This window comes from Dendropsophus ebraccatus, chromosome 8 (assembly GCF_027789765.1).
Source record: "Dendropsophus ebraccatus isolate aDenEbr1 chromosome 8, aDenEbr1.pat, whole genome shotgun sequence".
NCBI lineage: Eukaryota > Metazoa > Chordata > Amphibia > Anura > Hylidae > Dendropsophus > Dendropsophus ebraccatus.
The window spans coordinates 82,255,921-82,277,266 of NC_091461.1; the positions used below are offsets into that span (position 1 = coordinate 82,255,921).

The 21,346-nt window shown below is 45.6% G+C and overlaps 1 protein-coding gene across 8 annotated transcripts in view; it reads right to left on the reverse strand.

The window, feature by feature from the left end:
• The window catches only part of KDM2A (lysine demethylase 2A), a 361,653-nt gene that overhangs the window by 293,862 nt on the left and 46,445 nt on the right, over positions 1-21,346 (reverse strand). For 7 of the 8 annotated variants that reach the window (XM_069980774.1, XM_069980773.1, XM_069980770.1 and 4 more), the window contains one exon: positions 5,631-5,809. In XM_069980774.1, coding sequence (XP_069836875.1) covers positions 5,631-5,809 — 179 coding nt within the window. Of the gene's footprint in view, positions 1-5,630; positions 5,810-14,164; positions 14,253-21,346 lie in introns of those variants that run through there. The other variant, XM_069980772.1, reaches the window with a different exon arrangement.

Sequence of the window (21,346 nt, forward strand, 5' to 3'; positions counted from 1 at the left end):
GTGTCACTTCAATGCAATGCAGCCCCTGCATTAAAGAACAGAACAGAAGTTTTAATTTTTTTAAAAGATGTATTAAAAAATATATATATATAAAGTTGCCTATCATAATCATACTGACTTGAGCAACATAGATGACATGTTTTTAACCCCTTAGTGAACGCCGATACGGCTTTTTACGGCGGTCACTAATGGGCCTTATTCTGCTGCCATCAGCTTTTTACGGCGATGGCAGAGAATAAGGCTGCGGGGCCGGGACGGCCCCCACCCCATCCCCCCAGCTACCGGAGGTAGCTGAGGGGTTGGGGCAGTGTGTGGGGTCCGTCCCGCCCCCCCCCCCCTTACCGACGGTCGCCGCTATTAACGTTATAGCGGCGGCCGTCGGTAAAGGGGATTACCGATGCCGCCGCTGCTTTTCATCTCCCCCCGCCGTGAATCCACGGCGGGGGGAGATGAGGTAAGTGTATATCAGACCCCAGATCAGACCCCCCTAGTGCCCCGATAACTAACCCCCCTCCCCCGGCGGCCATCATTTCCAAGATGGCCGCCGCCATCCCTGCGAACAAACGATGTTTGTTTGCAGGGATGGAAAAGTTTAAATGAATGAAAGCCCCATGCTCTCCGCCACCGGAGGTAGCGGAGAGCATGGGGTAGTCATCAGGGACTCGCCTGTGGGGTCCCGGTACAAGCGATCAGCGGTATATACTATATACCGCTGACCGCTTGTACCATGTGCCGCCGACACTTTTTATCCCCTGTCACCATAAATGATTGGTGACAGGGGATAAAAAGTGATGTCCCCCCACCCCCCAAGTCGCCCCCCCACCCCCCCCCCTGTCACCCCCCGTCCCCCAGTCACACACCCCCCCCCCCCCCCCTTCCCCATATACTCACCTGATCCTGGAGCTCCGTCCTCCTCGACGTCCTGGCTGGTTATGAAGTGCGCATGCGCTTCACAACCAGCCAACTCTGGAAAATTTAAAATGACAGAGACCAATTTGGTCTCTGTCACTGAACTATGATTATTGTGATAGAAAATATCACAGTAATCATAGTAATACAGTGAAAATGAATGTGTAAAGTACAAAAAGTGACAAACATACAAAAAAATAAAACACACACTTTTTATTATAGTAAAAATTGAAGTTTACTCCCAAATTACCCCTAACCCTACCCCAGATTGCCCGTAATAACCGCACGTTGCCCGTAACCACCGCACGTTGCCCGTAACCACCGCACGTTGCCCGTAACCACCGCACGTTGCCAGTGACCACCTCCAGATTGCCCGTAACCACCCCAAATTACATTTACCAACCCCAGATTACCCCAGAATTCCAGATTGTCTGTAACCCTTCCAGGTTGCACATAAGCCCCACAGGTTTCCCGTAATCACGCCAGATTACATGTAACCCCCCAGATTGCACGTAACCACTGCACGTTGCCTCTGACCGCGCCACGTTGCCTCTGACCGCGCCACGTTGCCTCTGACCGCGCCACGTTGCCTCTGACCGCGCCACGTTGCCTCTGACCGCGCCACGTTGCCTCTGACCGCGCCACGTTGCCTCTGACCGCGCCACGTTGCCTCTGACCGCGCCACGTTGCCTCTGACCGCGCCACGTTGCCTCTGACCGCGCCACGTTGCCTCTGACCGCGCCACATTGCCTCTGACCGCGCCACGTTGCCTCTGACCGCGCCACGTTGCCTCTGACCGCGCCACGTTGCCTCTGACCACGCCACGTTGCCTCTGACCACGCCACGTTGCCTCTGACCACGCCACGTTGCCTCTGACCACGCCACGTTGCCTCTGACCACGCCACGTTGCCTCTGACCACGCCAAATTGCCTCTGACCCCCTCCAGATTGCGGTGCCCATGCCAGATTACAGGTATCCACCCCAGATTGCCTATAAGAACTTCAGTTTATCCGTAACCACCCGACGTTGCCCGTATCCACCCCAGATTGTCTGTAAACACTGCAGGTTGCCCGTAACCACCCCACGTTGCCCGTAACCACACCAGATTGTCTGTAAGCACAGCAGGTTGCCCGTAACCAGCCCACGTTGCCTCTGACCACCTCACGTCGCCTCCGACCACCGCAGGTCGCCTCCGACCACCGCAGGTCGCCTCAGACCACCGCAGGTCGCCTCAGACCCCCGCAGGTCGCCTCAGACCACCGCAGGTCGCCTCCGACCACCGCACGTTGCCTCCGACCACCCCAAATTGCCAATGACCCTCTCCAGATTGCTGTAACCATGCCATATTACAGGTACCCACCCGAGATTACCTATAAGCACTTCAGTTTATCCGTAACCACCCCACATTGCCCGTAACCACCCCACGTTGCCCGTAACCACCCCAGATTGTCTGTAAGCACTGCAGGTTGCCTGTAACCACCCCACGTTGCCCGTATCCACCCCAGGTTGCCCGTGACCACCCCATGTTGTCCGTAACCACCCCAGATTACCTGTAATCTCATTTTTTTTATTGTATTTTAGTAACTGCGCTATTCTAATAACCATTACTAGCTGCGGTTTTGCTCCAGCAAATTGGCGCTCCTTCCCTTCTGAGCCCTGCTGTGTGCCCATACAGTGGTTTATGCCCACATATGGGGTACCGTTTTACTCAGGAGAACCTGAGTTACAGATTTTGGGGTACGTATTCTCTCCTGTTCCTCGTCAAATTAAGAAATTTCAAACTAAACCAACATATTATTGGAAAAATTCGAGTTTTTCATTTTTACTGGCCAATTTAGAATACTTTCCTCTAATACCTGAGGGGTAAAAATGGTCACCATACCCCAAAATGAATTCCCTGAGGGGTGCACTTTCCAAAATGGAGTGACTTATTGGGAGATTTTACTCTGCTGGCACTACAGGGGCGCTGCAAACGCACCTGGCGCTCGGAAACTTCTGCAGCAAAATCTGCATTGAAAAAGCTAATTGGTGCTCCTTTCCTTCTGAGCCCTCCTGTGTGCCCATACAGTGGTTTACGTCCACATATGGGGTACCATTGTACTCAGGAGAACCTGCGTTACAAATTTTGGGGTACTTTTTTTTCTCTTGTTCCTCGTGAAATTGAGAAATTTCAAACTAAACAAACATATTATTGGAAGAATTCGAGTTTTTCATTTTTACTGTCTGCTTTTAAATACTTTCCTGTAATACCTGTGGGGTCAAAATGCTCACCTCACACCAAGATGAATTCTTTGAGGGGTGCACTTTCCAAAATGGGGTGACTTATGGGGGGGGTTTTCTCTCTGCTGACACTACAGGGGCACTGCAAACGCACCTGGCGCTCAGAAACTTCTTCAGCAAAATCTGCATTGGAAAAGCTAATTGGCGCTCCCTTCCTTTCTGAGCCCTCCTGTGTGCCCATACAGTGGTTTACGCCCACATATGGGGTACCATTGTACTCAGGAGAACCTACGTTACAAATTTTGGGGTACTTTTTTTCTCTTGTTCCTCGTGAAATTGAGAAATTTCAAACTAAACAAACATATTATTGGAAGAATTCGAGTTTTTCATTTTTACTGTCTGCTTTTAAATACTTTCCTGTAATACCTGTGGGGTCAAAATGCTCACCTCACACCAAGATGAATTCTTTGAGGGGTGCACTTTCCAAAATGGGGTGACTTATGGGGGGGTTTTTCTCTCTGCTGACACTACAGGGGCACTGCAAACGCACCTGGCGCTCAGAAACTTCTTCAGCAAAATCTGCATTGGAAAAGCTAATTGGCGCTCCCTTCCTTTCTGAGCCCTCCTGTGTGCCCATACAGTGGTTTACGCCCACATATGGGGTACCATTGTACTCAGGAGAACCTACGTTACAAATTTTGGGGTACTTTTTTTCTCTTGTTCCTCGTGAAATTGAGAAATTTCAAACTAAACAAACATATTATTGGAAGAATTCGAGTTTTTCATTTTTACTGTCTGCTTTTAAATACTTTCCTGTAATACCTGTGGGGTCAAAATGCTCACCTCACACCAAGATGAATTCTTTGAGGGGTGCTTTTTCCAAAATGGGGTGACTTATGGGGGGTTTTCTCTCTGCTGACACTACAGGGGCGCTGCAAACGCACCTGGCGCTCAGAAACTTCTTCAGCAAAATCTGCATTGGAAAAGCTAATTGGCGCTCCCTTCCTTCTGAGCCCCGCTGTGTGCCCATACAGTGGTTTACGCCCACATATGGGGTACCGTTGTATTCAAGAGAACCTGCGTTACAAATTTTGGGGTGCTTTTTCTCTCATTTTCCTTTTGAAAATGAGAAACTTTAATCTAAACGTATATATTATTGGAAAATTTTAATTTTCCATTTTTTTACTGCCTAATTGTGAATACTTTCCTCCAGCCCCTGTAGGGTTAAAATGCTCATTATACCCCTAGATTAATTCTTTAAGGTGTGTAGTTTCCAAAATGGGGTCACTTATGGGGGTTTTCTGGATACTAGACTTCTAAATCCATTTAAAAAAAGAACTGGTCCCTAAAAAAATCAGTTTTGGAAACTTTCACGAAAATGTGATAATTTGCTGATGAATTTCTAAGCCCCGTAACACCCTAAAAAAGTAAAATATGTTTACCAAATTATGCCAGAATAAAGAAGACATATTGGTAATGTGACTTAGTAACTAATTTATGTGCTACGACTTTCTTTTTTTAGAAGCAGAGAATTTCAAAGTTCATAAAATGCAAATTATTAAATTTTTCATGATATTTTCATGTTTTTCACAAAAAACACACAAAGTAGTGACCAAATTTTGCCACTAAAATAAAGTGCCATATGTGACGAAAAAAACAAACTCAGAATCGCTAGCATACGTTAAAGCATCACTGAGCTATAAGAGCATAAAGTGAGACAGGTCAGATTTTGAAAAATTAGCCTGGTCATTAAGGCCCAAACTAGCTGCAGCACGAAGGGGTTAACATAGGTGTAAAACCGAAACCCCCAAAATAAAAAGCAATGTGTTTTTTGTTTTGTTTTTTCAATTTCACTGCAGAAATAATTTTTCCATAAAACATGCAGCGAAACAGGGCAAAAATTAAGTCTGTTATTGCAACTTACAATTTATGTTGCAAAAGAATGGAAAAAATGAAAGTGCAAAAACAAAAATGCCTGGTTAAGGGTTAAATTATATGTTAGCTTAGCAGATCCAACATAAATGTTTTTCCAAGTAATACTTTGACAGGTAAGAATCTGAGTGGTAGGATGTGGAGATTGCAGAGGAGTAAAACACAATTGTTCTGCTAGTTTAGACCTACACTGATCGAAACTTGTGACACATCAAAAGTTTTCACAAATGACAGGGACACTTTAAAAGGGGTTATTCAGGCAGCATAGAAGGTCTGATGAAAGAGGGCAGTTGTTCAATAACAAAGGACAGTGTAAAATGGTAAAATTTTACAAAGTACAATTGGTCCCACAAAAAAAAAAAAAAAACGAACAAGCCCTTTTATGGCTTTGTTAAGGGAAAAATTAAAGCAATAGTTTTTAGAATGCAAGGAGGAAAACAGAAATGCAAAAATTAAAATTGGTTGCTTACTGCCAAGGCGATAAGCGGGTCTTTTAGTATAGTAACAAAAGGTCTGGAGATAGTAAGGAAAAGTCCAAAGAACAGTGGGATTTAGGTCTAGCTGCTTACCGTGGCAGGTCTTTGTACCAGGTTCTCCAGCTTGGTATGGCTGAATTCAAGGCTTATTACATTGTACAGTTTCTCCCTTTCTTCTTCAGGGGTTTCATAATACTTTGCCCACTGTGCCATAGTCATATCTATTCCCTTTTGAGTGCCAACATCCATAACATCCACAATACGTTTGCTTCCTGGAAAAGGAAAATTATAATATAAAGGGTAAACAAAAGTACACACCATATTGTCCTACATTAGGCCTATGTTAAAAAAAAAAAAAAGTGTGAAACTAGTGGACTACAAAACATTTAACTGATGGCCATAATAATATAGTCAATAAAAGCAGCCCAGATATGTAAGCTGTTCTATATATGTAACAGGAATTTATGAACACAACCTACCCCTTGGGCACAACATGATCACAATCTAGTTTTTATTTATGCAACTAATTTACAGAAACACCATTTTTCATGATCATACAAGTACATCTCATCTATCAAGCAGCTGATACTGAAGAAAAAATAAAAATTATAAATCAAATGTATTTAACAGGCAGCTTCAGGCTGGAAACACACACTACAGTTTTGGTGCGTAAACCAAAAGTGAATTCAAATAGGATTAAAAATATAAAAAAGGAGGACTTTTATTATTAATTTCTGTTGGATCTTCTGGTTTTGCCACAAAAACTGAAGTGGCAGTTTACCAAAAAATTTGTGTTTTTCCAGCCTCACTTTAACTGTAATATGTATGCTGCATGACTGGGGAAGGGGAAACTGCAAAAATACAAGCTCTCACTACCAGCATTCAGACACATTAAAGATGCAGGACTAGTATGCTCGCCCAGCCGCCGTTAAGAGAAAGCAGAGAGGGCTCACGGCGCAGGCCCTCTCTGCACTGGGGGCGGTTTCCGACTGCTATGTGCAGGTGGGGGCCGTGTGTAACAGCTAGTGTAGCCGATCGTCACTCTCTGCTAATTAGCTATTTAAATGCAGCTGTCAGCTGCATTTAAATTGCTTTTTTGTCCCCCACCCCTGGTGTCTCGTTGGGGGGCATATGTAATGTATCCTAAATGCTACACGTGTTGGGCTGGTTTCAGCATTGTTGCAGTGTGCACTGAGGACTGCGTATAGACACATCATATTGGTTATGCCGACTGGGTCCTGCGGCAATATATAGTTGTAGGCTATGTTCACACACTGTATGAGACTGACCGTTCCATGACCGGGCCGGGTCACAGAACCGCCGGGTCTCAGAAAAAAAATCATCCCGGCCGGAACTGCAGTACTGGCCAAATGAACTTTTGAATTCTGATGCGGGCGCAACCGTGTGCGCCAGCATCAGAACTCCCCACAACATACAATGGAGCGAGCCGGAACTGAAAGGGACATGTCAGTTTTCTACGGTGCTGCTAGGGATCCCGGACGGACTGTATACTGTGTGTATACACTCCTGCCGGGATTCCCTTAGCCTGCAGCACTACATAAGTACCGCAGGAATCACAGCAGTCGTAACAACGGCCATGATTTCTGCGGAACCTACGTAGTGTGAACATAGCCTTAATCTGTATTTTATATTTTTATTTATTTTTAAGTATTTGTTTTACCCATTGTGTTGCCTCCTGATTAAACGTATATATGTTTTTATTACTCCTTGTTCAGATTTCCCTGTTTGACAGGGCATTTCTCAATATGTCATTATAGATTAGGCAATAGACTAGAAGGTTTTAAGGTAGGGCTGGGCGGTATACCGCAAACATACCGATACCGTCACTAGCGTCGGTTAACCGACCTCAACTCTGCCAGGACGGTATCTGCGGTATTTCCCCCCACCCCCCCACACACATACTGTATACTGCTGCAGGGTAAGGGATCCTGCTGCTGGGGCTCACAGGCTGCACACAGACGGCAGCGTTCCCTCCAGTGTGAGCTTTGCACTGCTGCTGCCGGGCGGCTCACTTCTCCTAGCTTCTCTGGAAGCTGTACGGTGAGCCCTGCCCCCCCCCCCCCACCTCTCCTGCACATACAGTTGGGGTCAGGTATCGGTTGGCACCTCCATGCTTCACTGGCCGCCACACTCTGTCCCCGCACAGGAATCCTCGGAGCCCTGTTATCTTTTGTCAGTGCTGGAAGCAGCCATGTGTGACGCTCTGCCCGGGACACAGATATATGTGCTACACCAACACTGAGTGACAGGGGCCGAGGATTCCTGTGCGGGAAAGAGCGGTGCCCAGTGGAGGAAGGAGGTGTCAACCCCATACCTGACCTCTGCAGCCACTGAGTGACTGGGGGTAGATAGGAGATAGATAGATAGATAGATAGTTAGGACCCCTATCTCTCTCTCTCTGTCTGTCTATACACACACACACATACACATACACATACACTGTATATATAGATATATATATACATAGAGAAAACAATGTAGGCAACAATGTAGGCAGCACACTAAACGAACTGTGGAGGCCAGCAGTCGAATACCAAGTCAGCTAGTAAAAAATACTCTGCAGCACTCCGATGGTAATACAAATGTGGATTTATTCCATATAACAATATGCAGCAAACTTCTCAAGTAATATACGATGTTTCGGTGTCTCCTTCGCCATTTTTAAGTGGCACTTGAAAATGAGGTAGGAGACGCCAAAACGTGTATTACTTGTGAAGTTTGCTGCACATTGTTATATGGAATAAATTCACGTTTGTATTACCATCGGAAAATGGGGTTTTCAAAATGGGTGTGGCTTATAAAAGGGGCGTGTCATAATTATCGTTCAATTTATCGTTATCGCGGCTACATGTACGATAAACCGCGATATTGATTTAGGCCATTATCGCCCAGCCCTATTTTGAGGACTAAAAAAAAAAAAATCTATAGATCTGGTCTGAGTAATCAGTGTAGTTGTATTAAAAGTATTAAAGGGGGACTTCAAACTACTGCATGTAAAAAAAAAAAAATAAAAAAAAAGCTTTATTTATTCGTAAAAAAATTCTCCCCCCTAATAAAAATTTAAAATCACCCTCCTTTTCCCATTTTAGAAATAAAAATGCAAAAAAAAAAAAAAAATTCGGTATCACCACATGCGTAATCGCCCAAGCTATTGAATTATCACATTCCTGATCATTCATGATAAACTGTGTAAGCGCAAGAACCCGACAAAATGCAAAATTGCGCATTTTGTCAAAAAGTCGCATATATGCAAGCATGGTACAGGTGGAAAGAACATTTCATGGTGCAAAAAAATGGCACCTCACACAGCCCTAAAGACCAAAATATAAAAGTATTATAATCAAAATAGAGCCATTTGAAGAAGCATATTTTAACCCCTTCTCTTCCGGGCCAATTTTCTTTTTTGCGTTTTCGTTTTTTTCTCCTCGTGTTTAAAAGGCCACAGCACTTGCATTTTTTCACCAACACATCCACATGGGCCCTTATTTTTTGCGCGACTAATTTTACTTTGCAATGGCAGACTTAATTATTGATTAAAATATGCTGCAAAACCGGAAAAAAAAAATTCATATTATAAAATTAAATAAAAGGAAAAAGGAAAATAAAATGCAATATTTCTTATTTGAGGGGGGGTGTTTACGCCATGCGCCCTATGGTAAAACTGACAAGTTACGATACGATTACATCGAGATGTATATGCAAAGAAGGGGTCAGTGGAGTCTCAGTTACGAGTTTCAAAACGGGAATAGCCAGATATCTCTCTCCAGTTGCCAAGAGGTGCCTCCTAGTGGGGAGAGCACCAAACCACCCTCATACGTAGTCCCCTCAGGTCCTCACTCCGTTGCGAGCTTTGGGACCTAAATAGGAAAACACCAGGGTGGCCTGGTCGTTTGGTGCTCTCCCCACTAGGAGGCACCCCTTGGCAACGGACTTCCTTATCTGGAGAGAGGGATATCTGGCTATTCCTCCGTGTTTTGAGACTCGAGACTCCACAGACCCCTTCTTTGCATATTCAAATTTTGTAGGGGGTAATCAGTGGACACTCGTAAATGAGTACTCCATTGGATTTTTTCGCTGCTCTCCCAGAGTTCAGTGATTGTTGTGTTTTGTTGGTCTACAACGATATGTAACTTATGTAATTTTTATTTTATTTGATGGCTTTTAACCCCTTAAGGACAGAGCCAATTTCGATTTTTGCGTTTTCCTCCTTGTGCATCAAAGGCCATAGCACTTGCATTTTTCCACCTAGAAACCCACATGAGCCCTTATTTTTTGCGTCACTAATTGTACTTTGCAATGACAGGCTGAATTTTTGCATAAAGTACACTGCGAAACCAGAAAAAAATTAAAAGTGTGGTGAAATTGAAAAAAAAAACGCATTTTGTTTATTTGAGGGAAATGTGTTTTTACGCCATTCGCCCTGGGGTAAAACTGACTTGTTATGCACGTTCCTCAAGTCGTTACGATTAAAACGATATATAACATGTATAACTTATATTGTATCGGATGGCCTATAAAAAATTCAAACCATTGTCAACAAATATACGTCACTTATAACCGCTCCATTCCCAGGCTTATAGCGCTTTTATCCTTTGGTCTATGGGGCTGTTTCATTCTTTGCGCCATGATGTGTTCTTTCTATCGGTACCTTGATTGCGCATATACGACTTTTTGATCGCTTTTTATTACAATTTTTCTGGATTTGATGCGACCAAAAATGCGCAATTTTGCACTTTGGGATTTTTTTGCGCTTACGCCGTTTACCGTGCGAGATCAGGAATGTGATTAATTACTAGTTCGGGCGATTACGCACGCGGCGATAGCAAACATGTTTGTTTATTTATTTACTTTTATTTATAACCTGGGAAAAGGGGTGTGATTCTGACTTTTATTAGGGGAGGGGGATTTTTATTGACGACAACACTTTATATTTTTTTTTTACACATATACTAGAAGCCCCCCTAGGGGACTTCTAGTATATACACTTTGATTTCTCATTGAGATCTCTGCAGCATAGATATGCTGCAGAGATCCATGAGATCAGCACTCGTTTACTTCCGGCTGCTGCAGCCGGAAACAAACGAGTGCCGAGCCGGGGACGGCGCCATCTTGGAGCGGTCCCCGTCCGGCTTCAGAAACGGAGATCGCTCCTCCGGGATAACATCCAGGAGGAGCGATCTCCGCCACTAGACACCAGGGAGACGCTGGATCCGGTAATCGGATGCAGCTGTCATGTTTGACAGCTGCATCTGATTACTGTATTAGCGGGCACGGCGATCGGACCGTGCCCGCTAATACCTACGGTCCCGGGCTACAAGCGGCACCCGGGACCGCCGCGGTTCAGAGTGGTGTCGCAGCGCGGCCCCGCTCTGAGCTCCCTTACCGGCAATAGGGCGTACCTATACGCCCTTTGTCGTTAAGGGGTTAAAAAACTTAAATCCTTTCCAAAAAACGTAATGTTCATTAAAATTGCTCTATTCCCATGCTTATAGCGCTTTTATCCTTTGGTCTATAGGGGGTAAGTGAACAGTAATTTTTTTGCGTTATGATGTGCACTTTCTATCGGTACCTTACTTACTTATATGCGACTTTTTGATCGTTTTATGACAAATTTTCTGGATTTGACGCAACCAAAAATGCGCAATTCTGCACTTTGAATTTTTTTATGTTTACACCATTTACCGTGCGAGATCAGAAAATTATAATTTAATAGTTCTTACGCACGCGCACGTCACCAAATATGGTTTATTTATTTTTATTTATAAAATGGGAAAAGGGAGGCGATTTAAACTTTTATTAGGGGAGGGGATTTTTTTTATTATTAAAAAACTTTTTTTATTAACAGTAATTAGAAGCCCGCTGGGGGACTTCTATATACACAGCAATGATCTTCCATTGAGATCAATGCTGTGTATATAATAGAGCAGCGATCCATCAGATCGGTGCTCTATTATAATGGTCTGTAGCAGACCATATCTATGGAATGCAGAGACGGGTTAGCTGCATCTAACTGTCCTAATTAGTGGGCGCAGCAGAACGGTGGCACCCGCTAATAGCCACGGTCCCGTGCTGCGGCGCGGCCCCTCTCTGAAACCCCCCCCGCCCCCTGCAGGACGTGCCGATGTGAACTGAAGAGGGGCAGGGTTAAGGAAAAATTAAGATTGTAGTTGCAATGTATAATTGGTGTTGCAAAAAATGGCTCATGTGGGTCTGTAGGTGAAAACATGAAAGCACTATGGGTTTTTAAACACAAGGACGACAAAATAAAAGCACAAAATGTAAACTTTTCTCAGTCCTTAAGGGGATGCTCCAGCGTGGGGGCACTTTTTTGGGGGGACCGAGGAGGAGGTGGCTGAAATAAAAGACGTCCACTCACCTCCCCGTTTCCAGCGGCGGCTCCCGCATCACGGTGCTCCGGTGCCCGGCCGCTTCCAGGTGTCTGAAGCCGCCCGAGACGCTACGTCTCAGGGCCGCTCAGCCACTCAGTAAAGGAGGCGGGATCCGTTTGAAGTCCGCTCGGATCCCGCCTCCTTCACTGAGTGGCTGAGCGGCTCTGAGACGTAGCGTGTCCCCTGTCACTTACCGATCGGGACCCCCGCAGTGTGACTGCAGGGGTCCCGATCGTTAAAACGGACCGCCTGAGGTCTCTCACCTGCCTCCGTGCGGTCCGATCGGCGATCTGCTGCACTGAGCCTGCACAGGAAGGCTCAATGAGCAGAGCGCAGATAACACTGATCAATGCTATGCCTACCATGTTTATAACGCTTTTATCCTTTGGGGCTGACTGAGGTGCCATTTTTTGCTCCATGATGTGTTTTTTCTAACGGTACCTTGATTGCGTATATGCGACTCTTTGATCGCTTTTCATTACAATGTTTCTGGATTTGATGCGACCAAAAATGCTAAATTTTTGCACTTTGGCGGGTCTTTGCGCTTACGCCGTTTACCGTGCGAGATCAGGAATGTGATAATTGTTTGTGCGATTACGCACGCGGCAATACCAAACATGTTTATTTTTATTTATAAAATGGGAAAAGGGGGGTGATTCAGACTTTTATTAGGGGAGGTTTTTTTTTTTGATTAAAACACTTTTCACTTATACATGAATTAGAAGTCCTCCTGGGGGACTTCTGATTCAACTACACTCTGTATAACACAGCATTGATCCATGAGATTGGTGCTCTATTGTTCTGGTCTGCTGCAGACCATTGCAATAGAATACCGAGTCAGGATCAGCGTCATTCCAACGCTGAAGCCCGGCTAGGTAAGACCAAGGGATCCCTCCTCCCCGAACGCATCACGGGGGGGATCTCACGACTAGACACCAGGGATGAGCTGCAAATAACACTGTTAGATGCAGCTGTCATGTTTGGCAGCTGCACCTAACGGTGTTAATTAGTGGGATCGGCCGCTCCCACTAATAGCCGCGGGGTCCCGTGCTGCAGATAGCAGTCGGGATTGCGGCAGTTCAGAGCGGGGTCGCGGTGCGGCCCCCCACTGAACTCTTCTTGCGGACATAGGACGTACGTGTACGACATATGTCCTTAAGAGGTTAAAGAATGGGCCAAGTGTCACTTTTGCGTTTTCGTTTTTTCCTCCTCGCCTTCTAAGAGCCATAACTCTTTCATTTTTCTACCTACAGGGCCATGTGAGGGCTTGTTTTTTTTCAAGAGCAGGTGTTCTTTGTAATGCTATCTTTCAATGTGCCACAAAATGAATGACAGAACCAAAAAAAATATCATTTATGGGGTGAATTTGGGTCAAAAAATGCAATTCCGCAAATTTTGGGGGGCTTTCATGTTTACGTAATGCACTTAACTTATTTTTATTAGCAGTAATTTTTATTAGCAGTAATTTTTTTGCAAATAGGCATATTTAAAATGGCCGTATTATAACTCCTATAGCGCATTTATTTTTTCACCTACGGGGTCGTATGGGGTGTCATTTCTTGCTCCATGATCTATAGTTTTTATCAGTAAAAACTTTTTCTAGATCAAAATTTATTGATTGTTTTTTATGAATTTTTCTATACATAAAATGTCATTAAAAAAATGGCAAGGGGGTGATTTGCACTTTTATTGGGGGAGGGGCTTTGGGGCATTTTGTAACATTTATTTTTTTTTTTTTTACACTTTTATAGTTCCCTTAGGGAACTATCACTTACATATATTGGTTGAGTAACACTGATCACTGCTATGCAATAGCATAGCAGGGATCAGTGTTGTCTGTGATCTTCTGCCTGAGGCAGACTGTACCAGGAGATCAGACTGCATGGAAGTAAGTAGCAAACCTCCGGCAGTCAGGAAATGTGATCGGGACCCCCTGCATGCTGCAGGGATCTCCATTGCTAAGTGACCGGAGATGCTCCGGTCACTTATACTAAAACATGTCGTTTGAGCGGCGGCCTGCCATTGAGGGTGAGGGCCTGGCTGCAGATAGCGGCCGTTCCTCACCCACTATGGGGCGGGCTCAGCTCGTGAGGGGCGTAAATGTATGCCCGCTTTTGTTAAAGAAGTCCGGTGAAATTTTTTTTTCTATAGTTCCTCCCCACATGTAAAGTTATATAACTTTTAAATGTACACTGGTTTCTGATTCCCCAGCCTTACCCCACTTTTCTCCTTCGCTTTCGCTGCCGGAAGTTGTGTAGTTCCTGCTTCATTACTGATGTCACAACGATCTCTGGTCCCAGAGTGCTTCCCTGGGTCGTGACGTGGAGCCGGCAACGTCACGATCCAGGGCGTTCCTCCCTGTGGGCCGGTAACTCCCCTCCTTCTCTGGCACGCCTCCCAGCCAATAATGTCAGGACAGGGGCGTTCTGGAGGCGTCCCTGCATAATCCACTGTGTCCGGAGATGAAGGAGACAGCGGCTGCAGGCGAGTACCCTCTCCTATCCACCCTCCCTCCCTCCCTGTAGCAGCAGAGATCGCTGGACTGTACAGTGGATGTGACACAGACCATAGCTGTATGTGGAGCAGAGCGGCTGGCAGGAGCTTGTAGTGCTGGGAATCAGAAACTACCGCACTACAAGTTTCAGCCAGCCGCTCTGCTCCACATACAGCTATGGTCCCAGCAGCAGCCTGTGTCCCATCCTCCTTCCAGCAGCCTGTGTACAGCCGTCCCCTGTCCCGTCCAGCAAGAAGGGGTCACGGCTGGGTTATACAGCGATGCGTTCATTGCTGCTGCTACAGGGAGAGAGGAGGGAGAAGGGAGGGGGTGGACAGGAGCGAGTACTCGGCTGTAGCCTCTATCTCCTTCATCTCCGGACACTCATTTACTCACTCCCTCCGCTCTCTCCCCCCTCCCTCCTCTCACCCTGTAGCAGTAGTAGAGAACGCAGCGCTGTATAACCCAGCCGTGACCCCTTCTTGCTGGACACAGGGGACGGCTGTACACAGGCTGCTGGATGGAGGATGGGACACAGGCTGCTGCTGCTGTATCTGGAGCAGAGCGGCTGGCAGGAGCTTGTAGTGCTGGGAATCAGAAATCAGCCGAAGTATGCCCCGCACTACAAGTTTCAGCCAGCCGCTCTACACCCCAGGCTGTCTTCCTCTCCTGTATACAGCTTGTAGACTGTATGCACGCTGGAAGGGAGGGGAAAACAGAGGGGGTGTTACAGGGGGAAGGCAGTCGTGCCGAGGGGGCTTCTGGGAGTTGTAGTAGAAGGGCTGAGTCTGTGTTCTGACTAAACCGGAAGTGAAGAGGAGCATCAGGCTTGTGAAAATGACTGATCTGTGTGGACAAAAAGGCCAATTCTGGTGGAATAGCTTCACATGGGTGTGGGAAGTAGTATCCCAGATGCAAAAGCAATTTTTTTTTTTGTCATGTGGCTGGACTTCTCCTTTAAGGGGTTAAGAGATTAAGGCCAGTTTCAAATGTACTATATCGCAGCCGATCTCACACTGCAAGTTCCACTGCGATACCTGGTACAGTCATATTCTATGGCCTTTCTAAAGCCCCTTCGCACTTAACCCACTGCTGGCGGGCTTATACGTTACCTGTCCACGCTCTCGTTAAATGCGGAAAGGAACATATTAGTTTCGGAGCAGTGGGATGAATGGGAAGGGGCTGTACATTCTCTCAGCAGAATGAAAAATTTGCGAGGACGTAAAGCCACATAAAATGACAGGACCAGGCACCGCAGCGGATTTAGCTGCAGAACTCGCTGTGTGAAAACTTCTGCGATGTGGTACGTGTATAATTGGCCTTAGCGAGATCCTATCTAAACATAACACACTGTACATCACTAACTAGCGAGATTTGCCCCAATTCGTGAATGGAATCCTAACGGATCTCATTAAAGCAGCTAAACAATTGTAGCTACAATAGTGGGACTATTGCACAGTAATGTTTTGTAAAACACCTGTTACTGTGACAAAAATTGGGAAATGTCAAATTTAAAAATGTCAATGTTCAGCCAGTCAATCTTTAAAAGAAAAGCAGTGGACATTGGTGGATCAGTAGCAGGGAAGTGTTTAAATAATGAATTAAAAGGGTGGGATATTGGCAGCGAGCATGGATGGACCAAAAGAACAAAGAGTGTGGTTTACACTATAAAGTATGAGTGGTTAGACATGTATTCATTCATAAACAGGCACGAAAAGGGGGGGTTGAAACATAAATAAATGAATGAATGTTTATAGTAGTAACGTGTAATCCAGTCCTGAGCAGATGCCAGCTCCTGCTGGCCAATGGAGAGAGTGAGTGTCCAGTATCCTAGTAACAGGAGGCGGGCCCTGAGTGGTGTGCTCAGAAGTCTGGTAACATGATATGGAGAGGCCAATGGAGAACAAGCAGAGGGATGTAGCAGAGTAGTGGAGAGGAGTGGGTAAGAAACTGGACTGACAGTGAATAATTGGAGTATCAGTCAGCAAATATAATGGGAGGAGAAGGAGGAGGACAATAAAATATGATGTATATGGGGCACTAGAAAAGAGAATTATAGTATAAAAAAAAAAAAAAAAAAAAATGTGAATAGCTGTGACCCGTCTCTAAAAGAGGGATGAGCTGTTGTAAGGTCAGGGCAGAAGGAGGGGGAGGGCGGAGAAATGAACAGTGACATTATGCAGTAGATACAAGACATATGATCAACCTATGTTTTTAACCCCTTGCCGCATATGGACGTAACGGCACGTCCAAATCTGCATACAGTTCCTGCAGATGGACGTGCCGGTACGTCCACGGGATGACAGGGGCGCAGGAGCTGCACTCCTGTCATCCCCGGCGGGGCCCGGCTGTCAGTGATAGCCGGGCACCCGCCGCAACTGCAGAGATCCGCGCCGTGCCCGAATCCCGGCAGTTAACCCCTTAGTGACCACCGATACGGCGGTCACTAATGGGCCGGCGCTGCAGTGCTTTTCATCTCCCCCCACCGTGAATCCACGGTGGGGGGAGATGAAATAAGTGAATCAGACCCCAGATCAACCCCCCCCCCCCCCCCCTCCTAGTAGCCAGTCACTAACCCCCCTCCCCCGGCGGCCATCCAAGATGGCCGCCGCCATCGCTGTGAACAGAGTATATCTGTTCACAGCGATGGAAATGTAAAAATGAATTAAAACCCCATGCTCTCCGCCACCGGAGCTAGCGGAGAGCATGGGGCAGTGATCGGTGACCCCCCTGTGGGGTCCCGGAACAGGCGATCGGCGGTATATACTATATACCGCCGATCGCCTGTTCACAGTGCAGGGATGCACTTTTTATCCCCTGTCACCATCAATGATTGGTGACAGGGGATAAAAAGTGTCAGGGTCCGTCTCCCAAGTCGCCCCCCACCCCCCCAGTCACCCCCCATCCCCCAGTCACCCCCCTACCCCTTATACGTTACCTGATCCTGGAGCTCCTTCCTCCTCGACATCCTGGCTGGTTATGAAGTGTGCATGCGCTTCACAACCAGCCAGCTCTGAAAATTTAAAGTAAAAGAGACCAATTTGGTCTCTGTCACTGAACTATGATTACTGTGATAGAAAATATCACAGTAATCATAGTGATACAGTGAAAATGAATGTATAAAGTACAAAAAGTGACACTTTTTATTATAGTAATAATTGCAGTTTACTCCTAAATTACCCCTAACCCCCCCAGATTACCCGTAACTACCGCAGGTTGTCCGTAATCACGTCAGATTGCACGTAACCCCCCAGATTACACGTAACCACCGCACGTTGCCCGTAACCACCGAACGTTGCCCGTAACCACCCCAAATTACATGTACCCACCCCAGATTACCTATAAACACTTCAGTTTATCCGTAACAAATCTAGATTGTCTGCAACCCCCCAGGTTTCCCTAACCACCGCAGGTTGCCGTAATCATGCCAGATTACATGTAACCCCCCCCCCCAGATTGCACGCAACCACCGCAGGTCGCCTCTGACCACCGCACCTTGCCTCTGACCACCGCACCTTGCCACTGACCACCCCAAATTGCCCGTAACCACGCCAGATTACAGGTACCCACCTCAGATTACCTATGAGCACTTCAGTTTATCCGTAACCACCCCAGATTGCCGGTAACCAACCCACGTTGCCCGTAACCACCTCATGTTTACCGTAACCACAGCAGGTTGCCTGTAACCACCCTAGATTGCCTGTAACCACAGCAGGTTGCCTGTAACCACCCCAGGTTGTCCGTATCCACATCAGGTTGCCTGTAACCACCCCAGGTTGCCTGTAACCACCCCAGGTTGTCCGTATCCATGTCAGGTTGCCTGTAACCACCCCAGGTTGTCCGTATCCACGCCACGTTGCCTGTAACCACCCCAGGTTGCCTGTATCCACCCCACGTTGCCCGTAACCACCCCAGGTTGCCTGTGACCACCCCATGTTCACCGTAACCACCCCAGGTTGTCAGTATCCACCCCAGATTACCCGTAACCACCCCATGTTAACCGTAACCACCCCAGGTTGCCCGTAACCAACTCCAGATTACCCGGAACCACCCCACGTTACCTGTAATCTCATTTTCTTTATTGTATTTTAGTAACTGTGCTTTTCTAATAACTGTTACTAGCTGCGGTTTTGCTCCAGCAAATTGGTGCTCCTTCCCTTCTAAGCCCTGCTGTGTGCCCATACAGTGGTTTATGCCCACATATGGGGTACTGTTCTACTCAGGAGAAACTGCGTTACAGATTTCGGGGTACATTTTTTCTCCTGTTCCTTGTGAAATTTAGAAATTTCAAACTAAATGAACATATTATTGGAAAAATTCGAGTTTTTCATTTTTACTGGCCAATTTTGAATACTTTCTTCCAATACCTGTGGGGTCAAAATGCTCACCACACACCAAGATGAATTCTTTGAGGGGTGCACTTTCCAAAATGGGGTGTCTTATGGGGGGGGGGGGGGGGGTTACTCCGCTGGCACTACAGGGGCTCTGCAAACGCACCTGGCTCTCAGAAACCTCTTCAGAAAAATCGGCACTGAAAATGCTAATTGGCGCGCCTTTCCTTCTGAGCCCTCCTGTGTGCCCATACAGGGGTTTATGCCCACATATGGGGTATCGTTGTACTCAGGAGAACCTGTGTTACAGATTTTGGGGTGAACTTTCTCTCCTGCTCCTCAATAAATTGAGAAATTTCAAACTAAAGGAATATATTATTGGAAAAATTCGTGTTTTTTATTTTTACTGTCTACTTTTAAATACTTTCCTCTAATACCTGTGGGGTCAAAATGGTCACCACACCCCAAAATGAATTCTCTGAGGGGTGCACTTTCCAAAATGGGGTGACTTATGAGGAGATTTTACTCCGCTGGCACTACAGGGGCTCTGCAAACGCACCTGGCGCTCAGAAACTTCTTCAGCAAAATCTGCATTGAAAAGGCTAATTGGCGCTCCCTTCCTTCTGAGCCCGGCTGTGTGCCCATACAGTGGTTTATGCCCACATATGGGGTACCGTTCTACTCAGGAGACCCTGCGTTACAGATTTTGGGGTACTTTTCTTTCTTGTTCCTTGTGAAATTGAGAAATTTCAAACTAAACGAACATATTATTGGAAAAATTCGAGTTTTTCATTTTTACTGTCTTAATTTTGAATACTTTCCTCTAATACCTGTGGGGTCAAAATACTCATCCTACCCCAAGATTAATTCTTTGAGGGGTGTACTTTCCAAAATGGGGTGACGTTTGGGCGGGTTCTATTCTGCTGACACTACAGGGGCTCTGCAAATGCACCTGGTGCTCAGAAACAGCTTTTCCAATGCAGATTTTGCTGAAGACAATTGGCGCTCCCTTCCTTCTGAGCCCTGCTGTGTGCCCATACAGTGGTTTACGCCTACATATGGGGTACCGTTGTACTCATGAGAACCTGCGTTACAAATTTTGGGGTGCTTTTTCTCTCATGTTCCTTTTTAAAATGAGAAACTTTAATCTAAACGTATATATTATTGGAAATTTTTAATTTTCCATTTTTTTACGGCCTAATGGTGAATACTTTGCTCCAGCCCCTGTAGGGTTAAAATGCTCATTATACCCCTAGATTAATTCTTTAAGGTGTGTAGTTTCCAAAATGGGGTCACTTATGGGGGTTTCCAGTATACAAGCCTCCTAAATCAACTTAAAAAAAGAACTGGTCCCTAAAAAAATCAGTTTTGGAAACTTTCACGAAAATGTGGTATTTTGCTGATAAATTTCTAAGCCCCGTAACACCCTAAAAAAGTAAAATATGTTTATGAAATGAAGCCAGAATAAAGAGGACACATCGGTAATGTGACTTAGTAACTAATTTATGTGCTACGACTTTCTTTTTTTAGAAGCAGAGGATTTCAAAAGTTCATAAAATGCTAATATTTTACATTTTTCATGATATTTTGATGTTTTTCACAAAAAACACACAAAGTAGTGACCAAATTTTGCCACTAATATAAAGTGCCATATGTGACGAAAAAACAATCTCAGAATCGCTAGCATACGTTAAAGCATCACTGAGCTATGAGCGCATAAAGTGAGACAGGTCAGATTTTGAAAAATGAGCCTGGTCATTAAGGCCCAAATAGGCTTAGTCTTGAAGGGGTTAATGCATTCGTTTAGTCCAGCGGGTAACAGGGTTCGCAAGGTATAAATCCAGAAATTTTCCCTTTGTTTTAGTTTTGAGAATCGTTGACAATTGTCTTTGTGTATTTGTTCGATTGGGGTAACTTTAAATTCGGAGAAGTCACTGCTATGTTCTAATGCTGCACGTCTGGAGATGCTGTGTAACATGAATCCATTGTTGGTGTTGGCTATATGCTTGTTCAGCCTGCTTCTCAGGGTCTGGATGGTCCGTCCCACATACTGTAGTCCGCAGGTACATTCTATCAGATAGATGACATAATCTGAATTACAAGTCATATGAGATTTTATTTCGTAGGTGGTACCTGTTTGATTGGATGTAAAGTATTTCTGTTTATGATTTATGGTGCTGCAACATTTGCATGTGGTGTGGCCACACTTATAGCTCCCAGAAAGTGCAAGGAAGTTACTGTTATTTCTCTGGGAAGGTTTGTTACTTTTGAGTTTACTGGGGGCTAGAAGGTTTTTCAGCGTGCGTGCTCTCCTGAATGTGATGCAAGGGGCTGCAGGGAGGATGTCCTTTAGATAGGGATCTTGTTTGAGTATAGGCCAATGTTTCTTTAGAATGGCTTTAATGGCTTTATTTTCATTGGTGAAAGTAGTGACGAAGTTACAGGTTGTCACCATAGGCATATTGGTTCGTTGGCTGGGAAGTAAACAGGTTTGCTGAGTGAGTGTATTTGCCCTCCTTTGGGATGATTTGATTAGAGTTGATGGGTATCCTTTGGCCTTGAACCTTTTGGAAA